Source organism: Solanum lycopersicum, chromosome 3, assembly GCF_036512215.1.
Source record: "Solanum lycopersicum chromosome 3, SLM_r2.1".
NCBI lineage: Eukaryota > Viridiplantae > Streptophyta > Magnoliopsida > Solanales > Solanaceae > Solanum > Solanum lycopersicum.
Genome location: NC_090802.1, coordinates 28101653 through 28122853, shown reverse-complemented (window position 1 = coordinate 28122853; position 21201 = coordinate 28101653). Strand labels below are relative to the sequence as shown.

Genomic DNA, 21201 nt, shown 5'->3' with positions numbered 1-21201 from the left:
CATAACCGGGCATTTGTTCTAAAGCTTCTACCAAAGGGACATTGATAGAGAGCGTCTTTAGCATTGTTATAAAACGCCGATATTTACCATCCTCGGTCTTTTTCACTAATCTCTGAGGGAAGGGTTGTGGTAGTCTAGGCATGGGAATTACTTTCATAGGGACTTCTGCATCTTTTCCATTGCTCTCTTCTTCCTCAACACTACCCTTTACCACCTTATCATCATCCTTTCTCACATTTTTCTTATCAGACGGCATAGGTGGGTCCATGGTTTGCTTACCACCCCGAGTAGTGATCGCCATACAGTGCGCATTATTTTTTGTATTTTGGACGGTGTTGCTAGGAAGTGTGCCCGGTTGCCGTGTGTTCACTGTCGCAGATAATTGGGCCATTTGCAACTCGATCTGTTTAATCGATATTGCATGTGTATCAACTTTTTGCCCAATACTAGCTAAATCACACCTTAACTCTTTAATTGCTCATCACTAGCATCGAACCTCCTCATCATTTTGTGCAGCATATCCTCAACTCGCGCCATACTATCTCCACCATCCCTAGGAGTAACTTCACAATTTTGAGGAGGGACATAGGGCCCATTCCTATCGTTTTTGTTACCGTAGTTACCCCTGTTGAAGTTGTTGTCGCGGTTGTAGTTTCCATCTCGGACATAATGACCCTCACAGTTATAGTTACCATAGTTCCGACCTTGGTTCCCTTGACCTTTGCGCCAATTATCCTGATTTGAGCCTTGAGCGCTTGGTCGGAAACCCCCTGTATGCTCATTTACTGCATAAGTGTCCTCCGCATAATAGCATTCATCATTAGGAGGTGGTGGTTTAGCCAAGTAGTTGACTGCATTTATATTTTTTGCACCCACAGTAACATGTTTTAGTACCAACCGAAGCTCAGTTCTCATTTGAGCCATTTCTTCACGAATCTCATATGTGGCTGGGTTGTGAGTGGACTGCACTGCGAAGGTGTTTCTCCCTGTATCAGACTTCCTAGTACTCCAAGCTTTATTATTCCGGAAGATTTTCTCTAATGTTTCAGCAATTTCAGCATAAGGACATTCACCATAAGATCCACCTGTTATAGTGACAAATACCGCTTTATTATTATCATCCTGTCCCCAATAGAAGTATTCCTTCAGTGACTCATCATCTATACGGTGATATGGAACACTTCTCAAGAATGAGGTGAATCTATCCCAAGAACTACTAACTAACTCTCCTGGTAGTGCCACAAAGTTATTCACTCTGTCTTTGTGGTTTAGTTTCTTGGCGACCGGATAATAGCGTGATAAGAAAACATCCCTTAGTTGGTTCCAAGTGAAGATTGAGTTGTATGGGAGCTCAGTGAACCATATAGTAGCCTCTCCCGTCAGTGAGAGAGGAAACACTCTGAAACCTATTACATCTAAATCCAAATCAGGCCTCCCTACACAGCTTTTACACACTGCCCTTACCTTAGCTATATGGGCATGTGGATCCTTAGAGGGTAGCCCTGAAAACAAATCTCTAGCAGTGAGCATTTGCATCAGGCTACTAGTTACCACAAAAGTGTGGCCTGTGGGTAGAGGAGGCAAAATCAATGGCCCATCGGAGTCTGATATGTTATCATAGCCTTTGTAGTATGCTTGGGGCCATGGAGCGGGATTTTGTCCCCTGTGTTGGTATTCACCCGGAGCATCAGGTAACAACTGACCAGTAACATCAATCGAAGCTGGGATGTTTTAGTTTGGATCATCATCATGTATTCCAAAGTTTCGATTCATATTGCACAGTGTACGCTCTAATTCGTGATCATAGGGAAACACGGGTTCTCTTCCTCTCCGTGTATTTGGCATACAAGGAGGATAGTTCTGAAAAGAATCAAAAACAATAAAACAAAGTAAAATCAAGAAAATATCAACTAAACTATAGTAATAAGTTCAAGTTAATCTAAAAGCTACTTTCCCCGGCAGCGGCGCCAAAATTTGATGCGCTCAAACTTACTTCTCAAATAAGAAGTAAAGCGGTCGTGTCAAGTAAATAACCCAACTAGTAAGGTTGGGATCGTTCCCACGAGGAAAATAGTCTAGACTTAACTTCAACCTGTTATTACTATTGTTTGGTCATTGACTTCCTTGCATAGTAAAAAATAATGAAAGGGGGGTTTCTAATTCTAAATGAACGAAAATAACTAACGCAATTGAAAGAGACACTTGACAGCTTTCAATGTTGGATTTTAATCAATTAATAAAAGTAACTAGGGTTTACGTGTTCCCCACAGGTTCATAACTTGATAATTCCAACTATAACAATTCTTTCCTAGTATCTTGCATGCAAAGTGATAAGTTATGTATTTCTAAATCTTTGGTCCGGCATCTAGAAAATCTCACTCCACACCTTGGTTCGGCTACGTGTGTTGCTTTCCTAACCCTTATCTTTATCTCATATTAAGCATCGTATTTGATATTTGACTAAGTTATTACCTCGTACCAATCAATACTAGCCTACTAGATAGCATATACTAAATCTATGTTGATAATTCTATTCCTATTTTCTACCTCCTTGGTCCGGCAAGTAGCATTAAGGCGAGTTCTAACGTTGGTCATCCGTTAAAAAGACTTCTAAGCGAAAGAATTATTAATACATGCAAGACACCATTCTAGAATTGTTATTTTAGTTAGGTTTTATCTCATTATTTGCCTATGGTTCCCACAACCCTAGTTATGGAGTTTAGTTACTCATAGTCATAATCACAATATTCAAATATATTAAATAAGAATTCATGTACTTACTTCAATGAGAAAGAGTAAAATCCGAAAGATTGCTTGATTAATCACCAAAAATCACAAACAATCAATGATAATCAAAAGTCTAACAATACAATGTTTTCTAATACGTTGTCTAACAATATGGAGTCCAACCATGATCCAGAGTCTAACCTAACAGAGTCTAACTATCCGGAGTCTAACCTCAAAAACGAGGTTTTTCGAACTATTTATAGAAAATAAAAACAAAATTAAACAAGGACTCTATTTGCTGGAAATCTGCCAAAACGCGGCTGGGTCGACGAACCTCGTGACGGATCGTCATGGTCACGACGGTCCGTCATGGAATCCATCGTCCCATACTTGTGCAATTTCTTCTTATGGTCTTCTACATTACCCTCGACGGCAAGTATGACGGACCGTCATAGGCACAACGGTCCATCGAGGGTCTTCATTCCAAAACACTTCAACTCTTGGAATATGGGTACTGCGATTACTTCTCTGAATTTCATGACGTACCTGCAGGACGGACCGTCATAGACACGACGGACCGTCATACGCTCCGTAGGTGGTCTCTTCTGCATTTCTTCGCTAGAAATCTCTGCATTCAGCTTTGGACAGATTTCATGCAAAATAAAAAGAAACTTATATAAAAAATTAGCACAAAAAGGCTTTTGGACACACTAAACTTAAGGAAAAAGTAATAATAATACCATGAAACCACGGTATATCAAACTCCCACATTGGCAATCTCTTCTTCAAGTCTTCGTGCCACATTCCTTCGAGTATTCATTAACAATAATCACAATAAGAGGATTATATGTAAAAGAAAATACATTTAACACTAAAGCCACGATACTGGACTTCCAACAAAGTAAGAGTTTCCTAAGAATCTCAAAGATTCCTATTCATAAGTGTGGCGCGCTTCACAATTATGAATACGAACCTACATAGATGTAGTTAAGAGAGATATCAACTCAAAGGTATTTAACCTCTTGCTTTAATACCAAGTTTTTCATATTCGGGAATAGCCCCTAGATGTAACCTGCATCATCATACTCTTTGAGGACTAAGACTAGCCTCTAAGCTTAAATCATCACATCCATAGGTCAAATTTAGAAGAAAATTTAAAAAATTTCATTACTTCTACTCGGAGGTTTACATAAACCTCTACATACATATAGTGTAAATATATATATTGAGTATACATAGACCCTTCGTATAGCAAGATTACTTAGTCTTCTACTTTTATTGCACAAGTATATAAAATATAACACAGCCATAATAGTCGTCCTATCTCATAACCATCTAATAAGAGTGTAAGAACTTGGGCATAACCCACATATCAAAGTAAGAATGCCTCACATTAGCTATACAATGTTTCATACTAAATGTAAAAGAAAGAAACATAAAAGTCTTAAACTCAAAACAACTCCATTAGCTAGATAGTGGCATTGCCCTTGGAAAGTGAAAAACTAACCTACTTGGATGATAAATAAATCCAAGTCTTCTTCAAGTAGTCTTCAAAAGAACTTCAACGACTGGAACCTACAATGTTGGGGAAAAGGAAGAAATGGGATTAGTAGACCACTTGTACTAAGTATGAGACCATATGCACACATACTTTGAAATCATGCTAAGAAAAGAGACATTTCACTAAGTATGCAATTTTCTTAAAAGCCTTTGTGCACATTCACCAAGACTATACCACCCAATAGGACATGTTTATTAAGTTATGGGCATGTACATCACAAGGACAAAAACATCAAGTCTATTCAAGTCAACATGCATAGCACATAGTTGAATACATACCCAAATAACTCTATCATTAAGTAATTATAGTAACAAGCATGAATAAGAGTACCTTCCAACATAAATAAAGCAAGACAATTAAATATGAACCCCTATCAAGTCAACAAGTGCAATGACCAAGTAAAGCCACATAGCCTTACTCAATCAAGCAACCCGACAAGAATCATGACTAACTTTCTAATTCACATATCATAACGTTTAAGAGTACATAGCATCATATTTTAACAATATAGACCAACACATATTCATATGTGACACCAATCAACATATAGTATCAACAATGTGCATATTCATCATATACATGTCATATAGCATTATAAGCATATTCATACATAAGAATATCCTACTAAGACTCCCTTCAAGGCTAACTAATGCAACAATTAGAGTTCAATCCTACCTAGACTAAACTAAACCCCTTAGGTCATCTTGGTTAGAGTTCAATCCTTTAGTTTATTTTACCTTTTGGGAACATCTTGCCCTAACCGACATAGACCACATGAGCTAATGTGGAATTCGGTATCATGGAAACCTACTCCCAAAGAAGGCGAACTAATTTCTAAGGTAGTACCAAAACATAAACATAGCAACTACGTAAATCCACTAGCTAGTATTCTTATGGGGTCAACATAGTTCAAGAACCAGGATACATAGTTGGGACCCTCTTTATGCGACATGCAGTGTAGCCTCCAATCTCAAGAGTACATTAGTGATCCGACTTTTCCTATATGGGAAGGAACACTCCTCACTCTAGTTCACTCGGTCCTAAGCTAGAGTCCCTTTTTGAAATGTCTTTAGTGTATTGTAGGTCATAGGGTCTAACCCTTGTATAACATCATCATCATAGCTCAAAATTAATTGCATGAGTATTGTCCTTTCATTACAATTCATATAGGTGAGTTTAGCACATTGACATTTTCATATCATGATAAGGCACATTGGTAAATCATTCACCATCCTTATAACATTTACATCTTAAGACAACATCTCACAAATCATAGTCAAGGTATTTCAATTCAACATCATACCATCCTATAAATCCTATACAAGGCATACTCCAATTCAATATCATGACTTAATCACAATTAACCACAATTTGAAGTAAAGGATAGGGATCATAAGACTTACCAAGTTTCCTTCATAATTCATCATTAAGATCTTACCATAAACCCTTAATTCAACCCACTTAGGATGTAGCATCATCATAATTCAATGACCAACATGATAATCAAGTATAAAATAATCACTACATCATAATTTAATACTAGTTCATAGCTTAAGACATGATACTTAGCTCAATTCACAACATACTTCATAACCTAGATCCCTTCTCAAGAACTAGCATGATAGAACTATAATTCATCCTTTTTTATTTATAATTGATACAACAACATCATATAATAGTAATTCAACCAATAACCAAATCAATTGAAGTAATACAATTCATATCAAGATCATAACCTAGGGTTGAGGAGAATAGGTCATCTTCTACAAACTAGAGAAATCCATCAAGAAATAACATAATTGAGTTATAATACATGTTAATATATTCATAATATCCAAAAGAAATCATAAAAAAAAATCACTTCATAATATCAATTTCGAGATTGGATGAAACCCACTTTTAAACTCAATTTTTGGAAATCAATTTGATGGAACCATTTGAGGAAAAAGGTCTCAAAGGTAAATTAGATCTCATACCTTGTTAATTGATGAAGATTGATGGTGAAACTTGAATCGTTATAGCCCTTAAACACTCCCCTAGTTTGGCCTTCGATGGTGTTCTTCACTAGAGAGAGAAAGAAGAGAGTTTTGGGTTCGGTAATTATGAGCTTTTAGCTAGTCTTAATTAGGTTAGGGTTTTATATAGGGGGTTAACTTACTTAACTAGACCTCCCTAAACCCCTAATTAATTAACTAACCACCTAATTAATTAATTTAATCTAATTAAAAACGTGTAGACCCTTAACCGTTCCGTGCTACTCATCCGTAAATGAGTTCAGAGACTGGATCAAATGGACCATTAGCCAAAATGGATAAGTTTTGGTCGACGTATGGCATTGACGCCCCGTCAATCAACCTACAGTCCGTTGTTACCCCCTTTCTAGGTGAACACTGCCCAGGCAGCCTTGACCAAAAAATGCAAGGGTCCTCCTCAAGGGAGCTTGGTTTGTCCTTGGGGAGTCATACCCAGACTTTTAAACTATGGATCATCTTAAACACATGTTATACACCCTTCCACCAATTTTCACCCTTTTCCAACTTGAAAAAGCTAGTCAAATAGGCTAAGTCACACTAGCACGTCATTGAACTAGTTTTCGGACGTTCTTAGACGTTTTGGTTTCTAGACTTCCTAAATGACTTATATTTATTAAAATAGACCTGAAAATAGTGTCTTAACCGTGTGACTCTTATGTTAGTCTCTAGAACACGTCTTGGATTTTTGAAGTGTTATAGACAAAGTGAAAGTGATTTAAGAGAGATTGGAAATGGCACAGAGTCGCCAAAAGTCCTATAAAGATGTTAGGAGAAAGTCATTAGAGTTTGAAGTGGACGATTGGTTGTATCTGAATTTTCACCCATGAAGGGGGTTATGAGGTTTAGTAATGAGGGAAACTTAGTCCCCAGTATATTAGCCCTTACAGAATCTCAAAAAGGGTAGGCAATGTAGCATATGAGTTGGAGTTACCCCATGAGTTAGAAGTGGTTCATCAGGTATTAGAAGTGGTTCATCAGGTATTCCATATGTCTATGTTGAAAAAGTTCTTGGGTGATCCTTTATTGATAGTACCAACTGAAAATGTTGGGATTAAGGATATCTTATCATATGAAGAGGTTCTGGTTTAGATTTTAGTTGTCAAGTTCGCAAATGAGAACTAAAGAAGTTACAAATATTTTCACATTTTGAAGAAAAAAAGGAAACTGGACTACCACAGAGACTTTAGATAGTTTTAGAACATGGAAACTATGATTTCTAAGAGAGCTTTTAAACCTAAGTTTGAGAAATCACTTAAAACTAGAGAAGAAGTTGTTTTAAGAACTTACGAGCTAAGTATTTTGGAGTTTTATTGAGCACCGATATGGGGACGCGAGTTCATATTATCTCAAATATCCATAAACTATGTTGCCATCATGGACTGATAAAGGATCATGCTTTTTAGATGATTCCTTAGTGATTTTTAGCATAGACTAGTGGATCCACTTAGTAATTAAGGTTCTATACCGATGACAAGGTATAGAGCGGTTCTCTTGCAATGTGAGGTAAAATGTTGGACCATCGCTTAAGCCCATAGTGATGGTTGTCAATTAGAGAATCTCCTATAGAAACTATATTACATTCATATATAATTAAAGTTAGTGTATTATTGTATTACCTTTGATGAACTAAGTGTTTACACTATTTAACAAGCTTTACATATATATTACATGTGTCTTTACTGCCTTATATTCAGTTGTGACTTCTTGAGTTGACCAGAGCCAAGGTAAGTTCATTCTTAATCCTTTCAAGCTTAATTGTTGTTGTTTATCAATCTAACTCCTATACTTATACATTCAATGTACTGATGCCAGTTGACCTGCAATCGTCTTATGATGCACACACAGGTAACCAAAATCAGCATCCAGCGCATCGTTGATCCATCTTGAGCATTCATAGCCAGTGGTGAGCCTCCTTGCACCAGAGGACTCTATAATTGTTTTCTTTCGTATTTTATTTATAGAAAATTGTGGGGTTTGTCTCAACATTCATCTTATTAGTAGTAGAGGCTTCACAACCAAATAAACAGTTAGTTTGGGTCTCTCTTTAGTTACAGATATACATATATTATTTTTGAGACTTATGTGTCAATTTGGTCTAAGACTACTATTTAAGGTGTTTTTCATGAGAATGTTTCCAGCTTTATATGTGAGTTAAGTCTTCCGATGAGCTAGATAATTCTGGCCAAGGGTTCGCTCAAGGTCAGCAATATAGGTGCCAACCGTGTCCAGGGTGTAGGCTGCGAGCGTGACACCTTGTTAGAACAAAAATACTCAAGAAACTGATTTGAAAAAATAAAAATAGAGTGAACTTATGAAATTCCTTGTGTATATTAATATGCAAAAACTCTGAATTTATACAAAGAAAAAACATAAACATTAAAACTAAAATAAGAACATGTGCCACTAACTACCATAAAAGGGGGCCACTAACAGCCATAATGGGCCACTAACTTCAGAAAGTTGAGCAACTAATGTTGACTAAGTCTAGCTAGAAAATAGGAAGCACTACATTGAAATAAGTAAAAAATAGTAAAAATAATAATAAGCTGAAAAAATGCCAATTGTCTAACACTCCTCCTTGGCATTTTTGTGGCAAACACCAATTCTTTGCCTCAGATCTTCAAACCCTTCCTTTGGCAATGTCTTGGTGAAAATCTCAGCTAGCTGGTTCTTATATGAACAATGAACAAGCAACACTTCGTTAGATTGTTGGACTTCTCTAATAAAATTAAACTTGATCTTGATATGTTTAGTTCGACCAAGAAACACTGGATTTTTTTAGATTGAAACTGCTGAACTATTGTCCACATGATCTTGGTAGCTTTGGTTTGTTCATGTCCTAAGTCCTTCATCATCTTCCTTAGCTAGATAACTTGATTCACAGCAGATGCAACAGCTATGTACTCAGCTTTTGTTGTTGATTGAGTTGTAATTTCTTGTTTTCTAGAGATCTAACTAAAACAACTTGTCCCCAAACAGAAAATATATCCAAATGTGCTTCTGGAATCATCAACTCCACCATCCCAATTACTATCAGAGTACCCGATCAGGTTCATAGTTACTTCGGCAGATGTTTAGAAAAAAATTCCAAACTTGCTAGTTCCTTTAATATACCTTAACACACTTTTAGCAGTTGTGAGGTGTTTGTCCCTAGGCGAATGCATGACCTAGAGAGCAAACTAACAACAAAACAAATGTCAGGTCTGTTTGCAGTTAGATATAGAAGACTGCCAATTAAGCTTTTATACATACAATCATCCACTTTTTCGGAATCCTCATCCTTGCCAAGCTTCACACGAGTAGATATTAGAGTACTCACAGGTTTGCAGTCTTGCATTTTTAACCTGTTTAAAATATCCAAATGTTGGCATATGAAAATTCCATCACTGGACTGCAACACTTCCATTCTGAGAAAGTACTTCATGACTCCAAGATCAGTCATTTCAAAGATTTTCACCATTTTATCCTTGAACCTTTGGATTAGTTCAATTTTGCTTCATGTCACAAGCATGTCATCCACATAAAATAAGGACTCACCTGCAAAATTGACTTTCACATACAAAGTAGCTTCACTTTGACTTCTACTAAAACTAAGTTGAATAAGATGATTGTACATCCTCTCATACCATGCCCTTGGGGCTTGTTTTAGGCCATACGAGGTCTTTGTTAAGAGATAAACTTGATCCTCTTTTCCAGGAGTTGAGAAACCATCAGGTTGCTCTATATAGATCTCTTCATCAAGCAAACCATTCAAGAAAAAATTGATTTGACATCAAGTTGATGAATCTACCAGGAACTATGAGATGCAAATGCAAGAATAAGCTTGATTGTGTCATACCTTGCTACAGGAGCAAATGTTTCCTGGTAATCCACACCATATTGTTGTGCGTATCCCTTCACCACCAATCTAGCCTTATGTTTGCAAATTGTTCCATCAGTATTGAGTTTTCTCTTGAAAATCCATTTTACACCAATTACCTTGCGATTTCTATGTCTGTCAACAAGTTGCCATGTTCCATTCTTCTTGATCATGTCTAGTTATTCTTGCATAGCTCTCCTCCATGCCTGAGAGTCTTGTGCTTCAACATAGCTTGTTGGTTCGAGCTAACCAAGTTACACCGCTGATAAAAATCTTTTAAGGATCAAGTTCCCCTCACTGGTACATCATCCACTAGTTCATCTTCTGAAAGTCGAGGCTGCTCTATTGAAAATGAATCAGAATAAGAGGTCTTCTGATTTTTCCAATCCCAACCAGCTGTTTCATCAAACTTCACTTCTCGGTTAAGAATTAGTTTGTCTGATTTCAAACAGAAAATCCTGTAACCTTGGATGAACTATAGCCCATAAATATGCCTTTAGGAGACTTGTTATCCAACTTACTCCTTTTTGTTTCTGGAACTCGATAATAACATATACACCCAAAGATTCTGAGATGGTGTATTAATGGTTTGTTCTCACACCAAGCTTCATATGGAGTCATGTCCTGCAAGGCCTTAGTAGGCAATCTGTTCAGCAAATATACAGAGGTATTGATTGCCTCAGCCCAAAACTGATTTGGGATCTTTCTTTTGAGCAAAAGACATTTGGCCATCTCCATTACTGTCCTGTTCTTCCTTTCAGACGCGCTATTTTGTTGTGGAGTGTATGGTAATATCAATTGGCGTTCAATACCTGTGCTATTACAAAACTACACAAATTGAGAAGAAGTGTATTCTCCTACATTGTCAGACCTTAAAGCCTTAATACTAAGATTACATTGATTTTCGACTAAAGCTTTGAATTGTTTAAAAACATCGAAGACTTCATTCTTCAGTCTTATGAAATAAACCCAACACATTCTGGTGTAGTCATCAATAAAGAGGAGAAAGTATCTGTTACCACTTAACGAATCTGTTTTCATTGGGCCGCAAACATCCGTATGAATGAGCTGAAGTTTCTGGTTAGCTCTTCGTACTTGATTTGCTTGAAATGGCAATTTTGTTTGCTTTCCCTGTTGGCACGTTTCACAAACTTGAGCATTAGAAAGAAATTCTGGCATATTTTTGATACGCTTAAACTTACTTCTCAAATAAGAAGTAAAGCGGTTGTATCAAGTAAAGAATCCAACCAATGAGGTTGGGATCGTTCCCACGAGGAAAATAGTTTAGACTTAACTTCAATCTACTATTACTATTGTTCAGTCAACTACTTCCTTGGAAAGCAAAAATGATAAAAGGGGGGCTTTCTATTTCCAAATAAATGAAAATAACTAGCGAAATGAAAGGAGACAACTAACAGCTTCAAATGTTGGAGTTTAATCAATTAATAAAAGTAACTAGGGTTTACGTGTTCCCCACAAGTTCATAACTTGATAATTCTAGCTATAACAATTCTTTCCTAGTATCTTGCATGCAAACTGATAAGTTATGTATTTCTAAATCCTTGGTCCGACATCTAGAAAATTTTACTCCGCATTTGGTCCGGCTACGTGTGTTGATATACTAACCCTTACCTTTACCTCATATTAAGCATCGTATTCGATATTTGTCTAAGTTATTACGTCATACCAATCAATACTAGCATATTAGATAGTATACACTAAATATATGTTGATAATTCTTTTCCTATTATCTACCTCCTTGGTCAGGCAAGTAGCATTAAGATGAGTTCTAACGTTGTTCATCCGTTAAAAAGACTTCTAAGCGAAAGAATTATCAATACATGCAAGACATTATTCTAGAATTGTTATTTTAGTTACGTTTACCTCATTATTCACCTATGGTTCCCACAACCCTAGTTATGGAGTTTAGTCACCCATAGTCATAATCACAATATTCAAATATGTAATATAAGAATTCATGCACTTACTTCAATGAGAAAGAATAAAATCCAATAGTTCACTTGATTAATCAACAAAAATCACCAACAATCAATTACTGCAATTAATTGAAGACTAAAGATTCTCCAAAAGTGTAACAATAATCACCAAGTCTAATCTACAAAAGAAGCTCAAATAACCAAGAGTCTAACAAAGAGTCTAAAAATAATCAAGAGTCTAACAAAGAGTCTAAAAATAATCAAGAGTCTAACCCCAAAAATGAGGTTTTTTGAACTATTTATAAAAAATAAAAAAACTAATTAAATACGGACTCTATTTGCTGGAAATCTGTCAAAACGCGGCTTGGTCGATGGACCTTGCGATGGATCGTCGTGGTCACGACGGGCCGTCATGGACTCCTTCGTCCCATACTTGTACAATTTCTTCTTCTGCTCTCTTCATCACCCTCGACGACAGGTATGACGGATCATCACCGGCATAACGGTCCATCTGGTGTCTCCGTTCTATAACACTTCAACTCTTTGAATTTGGGTACTGGGACTACTTCTCTTATCCTCAGACGAACCAGCAGGATGGACTGTCATGGCTACGACGGTACGTCACGCATTCCATTACCCCACACTTGGTCAGACTTCCCCATCTTCCTTCAGCAGCTGCACTACGATGCCAGCTACGGACCGTCATGGGCACGACGAACCGTCACAAGCTCCGTAGGTGGTACTTTTCTGCATTTCTTGCTCAAAAACCTCTTCATTCATCTTTTTGACAGATTTCCTGCAACTAAAGAGAAACTTGCATAAAAATCAATACAAAAAGGCTTTTGGACACACTAAACATAAGGAAAAAGAATTAAAAATACCGTGAAACCATGGTATATCAATTTTCCACTAGCTCCTTTTTTCATCTCGGCGATGCTTCTCAGATTAAAGTGACCAAACCTTTTATGCCATAGGTTTGTACATGTTTGTGAAGTAATAGTGTAAGACTGCTCAGTTATTTTCTCCCAATCAACTGAAAACATTTTGTTGCTCATCTTGACATAACATAACTCTACTCCAAAAGGGTCAGAAACAACACATTCAAGATTTTTAAAATGCACGGAATAATTATTTTCAAGCATTTGTCCAACACTCAACAAGTTTTGACTCATATCATGTGTGTACAAATCATAAAAAATAGTTTTGATACCTGGTATTGTTAAGATAGACACTGTACCTCTACCTTTGACTTCTAATGCCTCACTGTTTCCCACTTTTACTTTAGATTTGTAAGTATCATCTAGGAATTTGAACAGTTCAACATTATTGCACAAGTGATGTGTGCAACCACTGTCAAGAAGCCATGAATCAAAGGATTCACTGATTGAAAAGTATGAAACTACAAATAGTTGCTCTTCATGTGCATCGGCAGCTTCTGCTACTTGTGCTTGCAAAGCACCACAGGCCTTTGCTCTTGATTTGCAGACCTTGGATACGTGTCCCGTTTTCTTACAATTGTCACATATAGCATCGACTCTCCGCCAACAATATTTCTCCGTATGTGTATTTCTTTTACAATGTTTGCAAGGAGGGAACTTCTGCTTCACATCTCCACTATTGTTTCCTCCATCATGCTTGCCCTTATTCTTTTGGTGGAATTGTTGCTTCCCTTTTTACTTTTGTACAGAGAAAGCTCCTTCAATGAACTTTTCTTCTCTCATAGTCCTCGTTTGCTTTTGTGCTTGAAGAGCACTCATTAGTTCACCTGATGAAAGTTTGCTCAGGTCCTTGGATTCTTCAAGAGAGGAAATCTTAGATTCAAATCTTTCAAGAAGAGTCACAAGAATTTTCTCCACAATTCGTTTATCTGTAAATTCTTCACCAAGAAGTCTAGTGTTATTAACAATAAAGGATATTCGATCAACATACTTACTGATAGTTTCATCCTCCTACATATTCAAGGACTCAAACTCTCTTTTTAGGTTCAACACTTGCATTTGACGTGTTCTATCACTCCTTGATATTCTTCTTTCAACCTATCACAAGCCACTTTTGCAGTTTTGCAAGCCATGATTCTGTAAAACACAGTATTTGCCACAGCATTCTGCATAAGCGACTTGGCTTTAGATTTCTTTGCCTTCTCTTCGTTGTTGGATTTGATCTGAGCCAAGGTAGGATTTGCTGGTAAAGCAGCAAGTGGTTTATCTTCCGTCGCAGTTTTCCAAAGTTCATAGGCTTCCAAAAAAGTTTGCATCTTCACAGACCAGATTTGGTAATTTTCACCAGTGAAAGTGAATGGTGGATTTAAAGGTAGATTGTTGGATGTCATTTGTGTTGTAGGTTAAAACTTTTTTTATCCTGTAAGATCAACTAGAGGCTCTGACCACTGTTAGAACAAAAATACTCAAGAAACTGATTTGAAAAAATAAACATAGAGTGAACTTATGAAATTCCTTGTGTATATTAATCTGCAGAAAGTCTGAATTTATACAAGAAAAAACATAAACATTAAGACTAGGCCAAATACATATGCAGGTCCCTAAAGTTGTTCGCGTTTTCCCCCCAAATACCTCAACTAACCAAGATTCCTATTAAATCCTTTAACCCCCTGTAATTTGATCCTTTTAAATATTCTTGGCTGATGTGGAGCCAAATTTTAATAAATTATTTTTGGTAATTAGGCGCGTGAGATGAACCTTCCCCACGTGGAAATTTTGACCAATACACTCCAACCCAATTACACGTCAGTGCCACATATTAAGTCATCAAACCTAAAAATCAATTTCCCCCCAAATCACTTCTAACCCGTTTCTAAACGAGAAAACCCTAAGAATCTCTCCCTTTAATGACTTTTGCAGCTGAAATTCTTAGATTTTAAAGTGATTTCGAGTGGATTAAAGTGATTAAAGTGAAATTCTTAGATTTTAAAGTGATTAAAGTGATGAAATTCTTAGATTTTAAAGTGATAAAAGTGAAATTCTTACATTGGAACTTGAAGATTAAGAAGAAATCAATGAAAAAGAGATAATATAATGAGCTAAATAGGAGAAATGATGATGAAGAGAAACAAAAGAGGAGAAAAAAAATGGAAGAATGGGAGAAATTAGGGTTAAAAGGGGGAAGAAGATAGTTGGTGGGTGGTTCAAGATCCACATCAGCGTTTTTAAAGAATCTGCACGCGCATAAAGGACGTGAGATCACGTTTGGCTCCACATCAGCCAAGAATATTTAAAAGGATCAAATTATAGTGGGTTAAAGGATTTAATAGGAATCTTGGTTAGTTGAGGTACCTGGAGGAAAATCGCGAACAACTTTAGGGACCTACATATGTATTTGGCCTTAAGACTAAAATAAAAACATGTGTCACTAACTACCATAAAAGGGGACCACTAACAGCGATAACAGGGCCACTAACTTCAGAAAGTTGAGCAACTAAAGTTGAGTCTAGCTAGGAAATAGAAAACATTAAATTGAAATAAGTAAAAATCATAATAATCTGAAAAAATGTCAATTATCTAACACACCTTAGTGCATCTTAATCCTCTTCGCTCTTCTTTCATCTGTTTCAGTTTTGTGTATGTCACTTTGGCACAATTTTTTAAAAATTTTTTTACCAAACATTACATTCTACAGCTTCACTTTCTCACTGTCCTCTTCCGATTCCGGATATTTTTTTTCTCTCAATTTTACAGGTTAGAAGGTGAAAAGCCTCCAAAATCATCGAAATCAATTTGAATTTTTTTAACGGAAAACTTTCATTGTAACTTGTTTTCAAAGTTTCAACTATCTCAGGTATCTTTTTTTTCTTTCTATTTTTTGAAGACCAGTTCAGTTCTTGATTATTTACTTCACACCCAAAAAGGATTTCAATATTATTTAAGCTAGTTGCAAAATTAGAAGCAACTGGTGCAAGTTGTAGCAGTTATCAAGAATTGATTTTTCAGTTCTTTCTTGGAACATTTCAGTGATTTTTTATGGTTAATTTGTGTTTTGTGTAAATAAAGTGATTCTTTTAGATGAATGAATTGGGGGAGGAGGGGTAAGTTGGGATTGGGGTTGGGGTTTAAGTTGATAATGTTGTTTTTTCAGTATTAGGATTTAGAATATAAACAACTTACTTGAGGTTGTAGTTACTGAAATACCAAATTGAGAACAACAAAAAACGAAGTAACGAAATTATTGTTAGAACCAGTGAAAAACGAAGCTGCTAACTCCACTAAATAGCAAATAGAATTGGAGAGGAAGAGGAGAGAATAGAGGTGGAAATGGAGGTGTGTGGCGGTGCTTCACATAAAAGGAGGTGTTAGGGTTGAACCAGGAGAAAGATAAATATGTGATACTGAACTATCGAAATTCCACTCGAGTTTAATGTTATTTTCACGGAAGAACACGCGTTGAGGGAGAGGCACCTTATTACTGTAGCACTATGACTACTCCAAGTAATAATACCTATAAAAGGACATTGAGAAGTAATGTAAAAAGACGCACAAAATGAGACTAAGCTGCTACTACTTATTTCTTATATCTCTTTTCCTTTATTACTCCTTTTTCATTTGCTCTTGTTATATCATTCCATTTCTTATTTCTAATTTTGTTATTCAAGTTTTAATATTCTATTTTTATTTAATAATACGTCATTAGCACAAAGTTCTAATCAAATTTATTATTTTGAAATTAGTTTTTTTCTTCTTCGAAATAAGTCATCTCTTTTGAAAAAAAGGTATGAGTATCTACTTACCATTGTTAGTGCTTAAAGAAATAATTTATTTTTGTTTCTGCTATATTTGGGATCAATTATAAGTTAGTAAGATTATCATTCCATGTCATCAGTCCTATTTGCCCATACACGTTAGTTATCTGCGTAATTATGATTAATCAAATCATGTATTGATCCTAAAAATCATGTATATGCTCTGAAATAGTTCATTAATTTTATTGGTTTGGTTATTATCTAGAAACTAAGTGAGCATTCTAACTTAAATGGAGGAAGTAGTATTTTATTATTGATATGATAATATATGATGGAGATCTGCTAAATATAGCAGATGAACTTATAAAGTCACATTCATCATAATAAAATGAGTTCCTCAAGATTTTCTTTGTGAATCCATCAACCTCCTTATCACTTTAACACGCCAAATATTTTAAATATGAATATTAAAAAAATGAAATGGGTTCCTCAAATTTCTTAAATTCTTGTTGTGATTCCAAAAGAACCCAGATGAAAAAAGGGGAATATTGTTTGTCATTTGTTATTGATTGTTTGAAGACCGTCAATTATTTTTTCAAATTTTGACTCTTTAGTTTATAATGATTGTTATGTGTCTTACAATGAAGAAAAATAATATAAATTATCATTTTATTATTACAAAGTCTCTTTCTATTCAAATGTCAATAATCAAACATAATGTTTCTCTTTAACTACTGCAAGGGTAAGTGTTGTTGCATCTTTGTACATATTAATGAACTTTCTCTAAAAGAGCACTAGTATTTGAAAGGTAAAGTTGCATACAGATAAGTTTATTTTTCTTCTCATTTTCGTTGTGGATACGATCTTTTGGTTATATTATAATTTATTCATATTAATTGTTGAAGGGGCTAATAGAATATTGTTTATAATGTTTTGAGTTTATTGGTTGTATTTTATTGGAATTTAATTCAATCATGCATATATTTATAAAGTGATGATAGTTTAAAGGAAGGTGGTTGAGTTTCATTGCACCTTGGTCTATCATATTGATTGAAATTATGGTGAAAGATTCAAGTCTTGTCGCATTAAGAGGATGGGGTATTGGATTTGCGTTTCATTAATACAAAATGCCTTTTTATGGGCAATACGTTGAATTTCAAATCTCAATGCACTATATTGATGAGATAATAATGAATGAGTAATTTGTATTAATCTTGATTTTAAAAAAATAGAAAATGCATAATTTTGCTCTATTCTCTAAAATGAATTTGGTAGCAATACATGATAAATCAGAAAGATGAATAAAATTACTATTGTGATAATTTTAAAAGAAAGAACATTATGAGTTCTCAAAATGACTTTTTAAAGAGTGAAGATAATTTGTCATCAAAATGGTATGAAAGGTCAAAAGAACTATTTTTGTTATCAGACCTAATAATTTGATAAGTTTATAAATTCTTCATCAAAGAAAATGATGAAAAAGTGGGATACACTTGAATTTCAAAAGTGATGTTAAGGTATGTGATATGAATATGATCAATTTCAAAGTATGACAATGAACTTCTAATGAAAAAAATAATTATGAAACACGTACATATGGTTATAGTCAATTCCTTGAACAAAATCGAAATTGTGGTAAGTATCATAAAAAGTGAATCATTCTTGAAAATGAATGTGTCAAAAGAAGAAAAAAATTATAAATAAGGACATACTCTAATATGATTTTTAATAAATACCACAACTCACCCCTATGGGAGGTTAGAGAGAAAAAAAAAAATTTATGTTGGTATAAATAGTCATTAGTCAAGTACTTTTAGTATATCACAAATATTGTGGTATGTTTTATTATGAACTATCAAAAATGACAAGAGGAATAATTCTTGACCACAAAAATATGTCATTGATTATATGTACATCAAAATTATTTTACCAAATATTAAACAAAAGGGAAGAGATACGAATGATAAAAGTTAATCAAGAAACAAGTTTTGCTTGTAATGATTTTGGCCATACAATAATGTTATAAGTTTATCCTTGAAAAAGATGTTTGTCACACAAACACTGTTATGATATGTGGTAGTTTACAATGTTAATTGAGTTTTGGTGAGTTACTGTGTTACTACCAAAACATAATAAAAATGCTCATGATATTAAAATTGTAAGAAGTTTCGAAAGAAACTTTTCAAGTTTCAAAGAAATGGTAAAAAAAGGGTTGTATTGAGATTATAAAATATGAATAGATTTAAGATCTTTATATTACTACAATTAAAGTAGGTTATAAGTATTTACGTGAAAGATTATCCATATTTGTATATTGTTTGTGGTAATTAAATATGGGCAATCACATGCAAAATAAACTAGAAGTTTATTGAAATAAATATCAGTTGGCATGACTGCTTGATGACCATCCTGGTTCAAATATGATACGAAAATAAATGAGAATTCATATGGTTATATATATATATATATATATATATATATATATATATATATATATATATATATTGATAAATAGTAAATTCTTCAAGAATTCTCATGTGTTGTTGGTTCTCATGATAAAATTATCGTTATACCACCTAAGATTGAGATTGTATCTCCTGAAATTTTGAAATGCATAAAAAGGTGAATATGAGTTCGTTCACCCGCCATGTGGATCATTTACTATTAGATGACATGTGCTTTATTATCAACTAGCAATTTAAATTTTGCAAAGGTTGTTTTCTCGAATAAATAAATCAAGAGCACATTTAAAATTATAAAACTATGTTGATAATGTTGGTATATATCCAAGTGATTTAACAATTAATTATATGCCTCCAATTATAGCTGAATCATTGATTATGAGAACAAAACTCCCAAAAGAAATTTGGTATGGATATGTTATTTAAAGTATAGGAACACTTCAATGTATCAAGCCAACAAAGTTTCCCTATCAGAATTGGTTCAGGGTCAAGAACCAAATGATTCTCATCTAGAAATTAAATGTGAGATATATTATTCAACTGCTCCATCACTACATATTGCATAAAGATAAGTTTCCATATAAAGTTGGGTGTTCTAACATTAGAGGGAGATGATAAGTAACTGGAAAATAAGTTATACATAATGAATTATTATTGGTATTGGAATGATCTTCGTTGAAACATAATTTAAATTTATTGTCAGATGTATTCGCTGATTCTATGTTATAATCCAGTTGTAAATACTCCAATGAAAAGTTTTTTAAGGACAAAATTCTGAAGCGTGATAAATTAATCAATTCGAAAGATAAAAATTCTTGAAAAAAAAAGGAGCAAATGATCAAGATGGTCATAACAATGAGGCAAGTGCTTTAGAAACAACACTATAATATAACACTTGATAAAAACCTTGGCAAAGGTTGAGGTACCTGAAAATGAAAAATAAAATGAGCTTGATAAGTTATGTCACATTAAAATCGATATCAAATAACCATCGACAATATCTTTAATAGAAGATCTTGACATTAAATTGTCGAAAGTTGACAGATAAATGATTCGCCAAAGAAAATACAATTCAAGTATACTATATTTTACTTGGAAAAAGTGATGTTTTGGATTTCTTGTCCCTATGCCAAAATATAATGTTAGTGGGGGTACAAATGAATTATCGTACGGTAAGTAAAATCGTAAAATATAAAATATGATTTGTGCATTGAAAATTAAAGACTTTTCACAAAAGTTCTGACATTATTATACGGAGATATATTTTTCTAAGGTGGATGCAATGAGATTTTGATTAGTCTGACAATATATGAAAAACTTGTATACGCATGCTGAATGAATATCATATCTAGCAAGAATGTAAATATTATAAGAAAATTCCTGAAGGGTTTAAAATGTTTTTAAAGCGATTCTATTGAATAGTATCCAATGGTTGTGCAAATGGTTAACATGAAGATCAATCATGATCTCATTAAAATGGTTAAAAAGTACCATGTCACATTGCAATTGGTGTACTTATATTTCCTTCTATTAATATTATTCATGGTATAATAATTTTATTAATGTGCATGCAAAATATTACATCACTCTATCGTGAAAATATTAGAATGAACTAAATTTTGACATAAATTTGTTTATCCTAACTAATCTTGTTCAGGTTTATTGGTTGTGAAACTGCAGAAACTCGTTTGATTTAAAATGAAATTTGATCTCAAGAGTGATATTTGTCTTTCATGTGGAGATTTATATTACCCAACAAGACAATCAATTTTGTAATAATGAAAATCTTTGTCACTTGGATATTGCTACAAACAAGTCGAATGAGCAATTTATTACACCCAAAAGGTCACAAACTAAGTGATTGCCAATGATCTATTGGTTGAACTCAACATATCTATGGACAAGAAAACGATATATCCGGATAATCTCAAA

The 21201-nt window shown here is 34.4% G+C and overlaps 1 protein-coding gene across 1 annotated transcript; it reads right to left on the bottom strand.

Moving 5' to 3' along the window:
* Window positions 1-8886: 8886 nt before the first annotated feature.
* Window positions 8887-10353, bottom strand: LOC138347513 (uncharacterized). Its single transcript, XM_069295807.1, has 3 exons — window positions 10112-10353; window positions 9506-9665; window positions 8887-8985 (listed from the first exon to the last, which is right to left on the bottom strand). Exons 1-3 carry the CDS (start codon window positions 10351-10353, stop codon window positions 8887-8889), a joined length of 501 nt encoding a protein of 166 aa, XP_069151908.1.
* Between the last annotated feature and the right edge of the window lie 10848 nt (window positions 10354-21201).

Coding starts and splice junctions, on each gene's coding strand:
- LOC138347513 (XM_069295807.1), bottom strand. CDS start 10,353: ATGATCAAGAAGAATGGAACATGGCAACTTGTTGACAGACATAGAAAT. Junction 9,666..10,111: donor TTTGCATCTCATAGTTCCTG/GTAGATTCATCA, acceptor TATTTTAAACAG/GTTAAAAATGCAAGACTGCA. Junction 8,986..9,505: donor GACCTGACATTTGTTTTGTT/GTTAGTTTGCTC, acceptor TATAAGAACCAG/CTAGCTGAGATTTTCACCAA.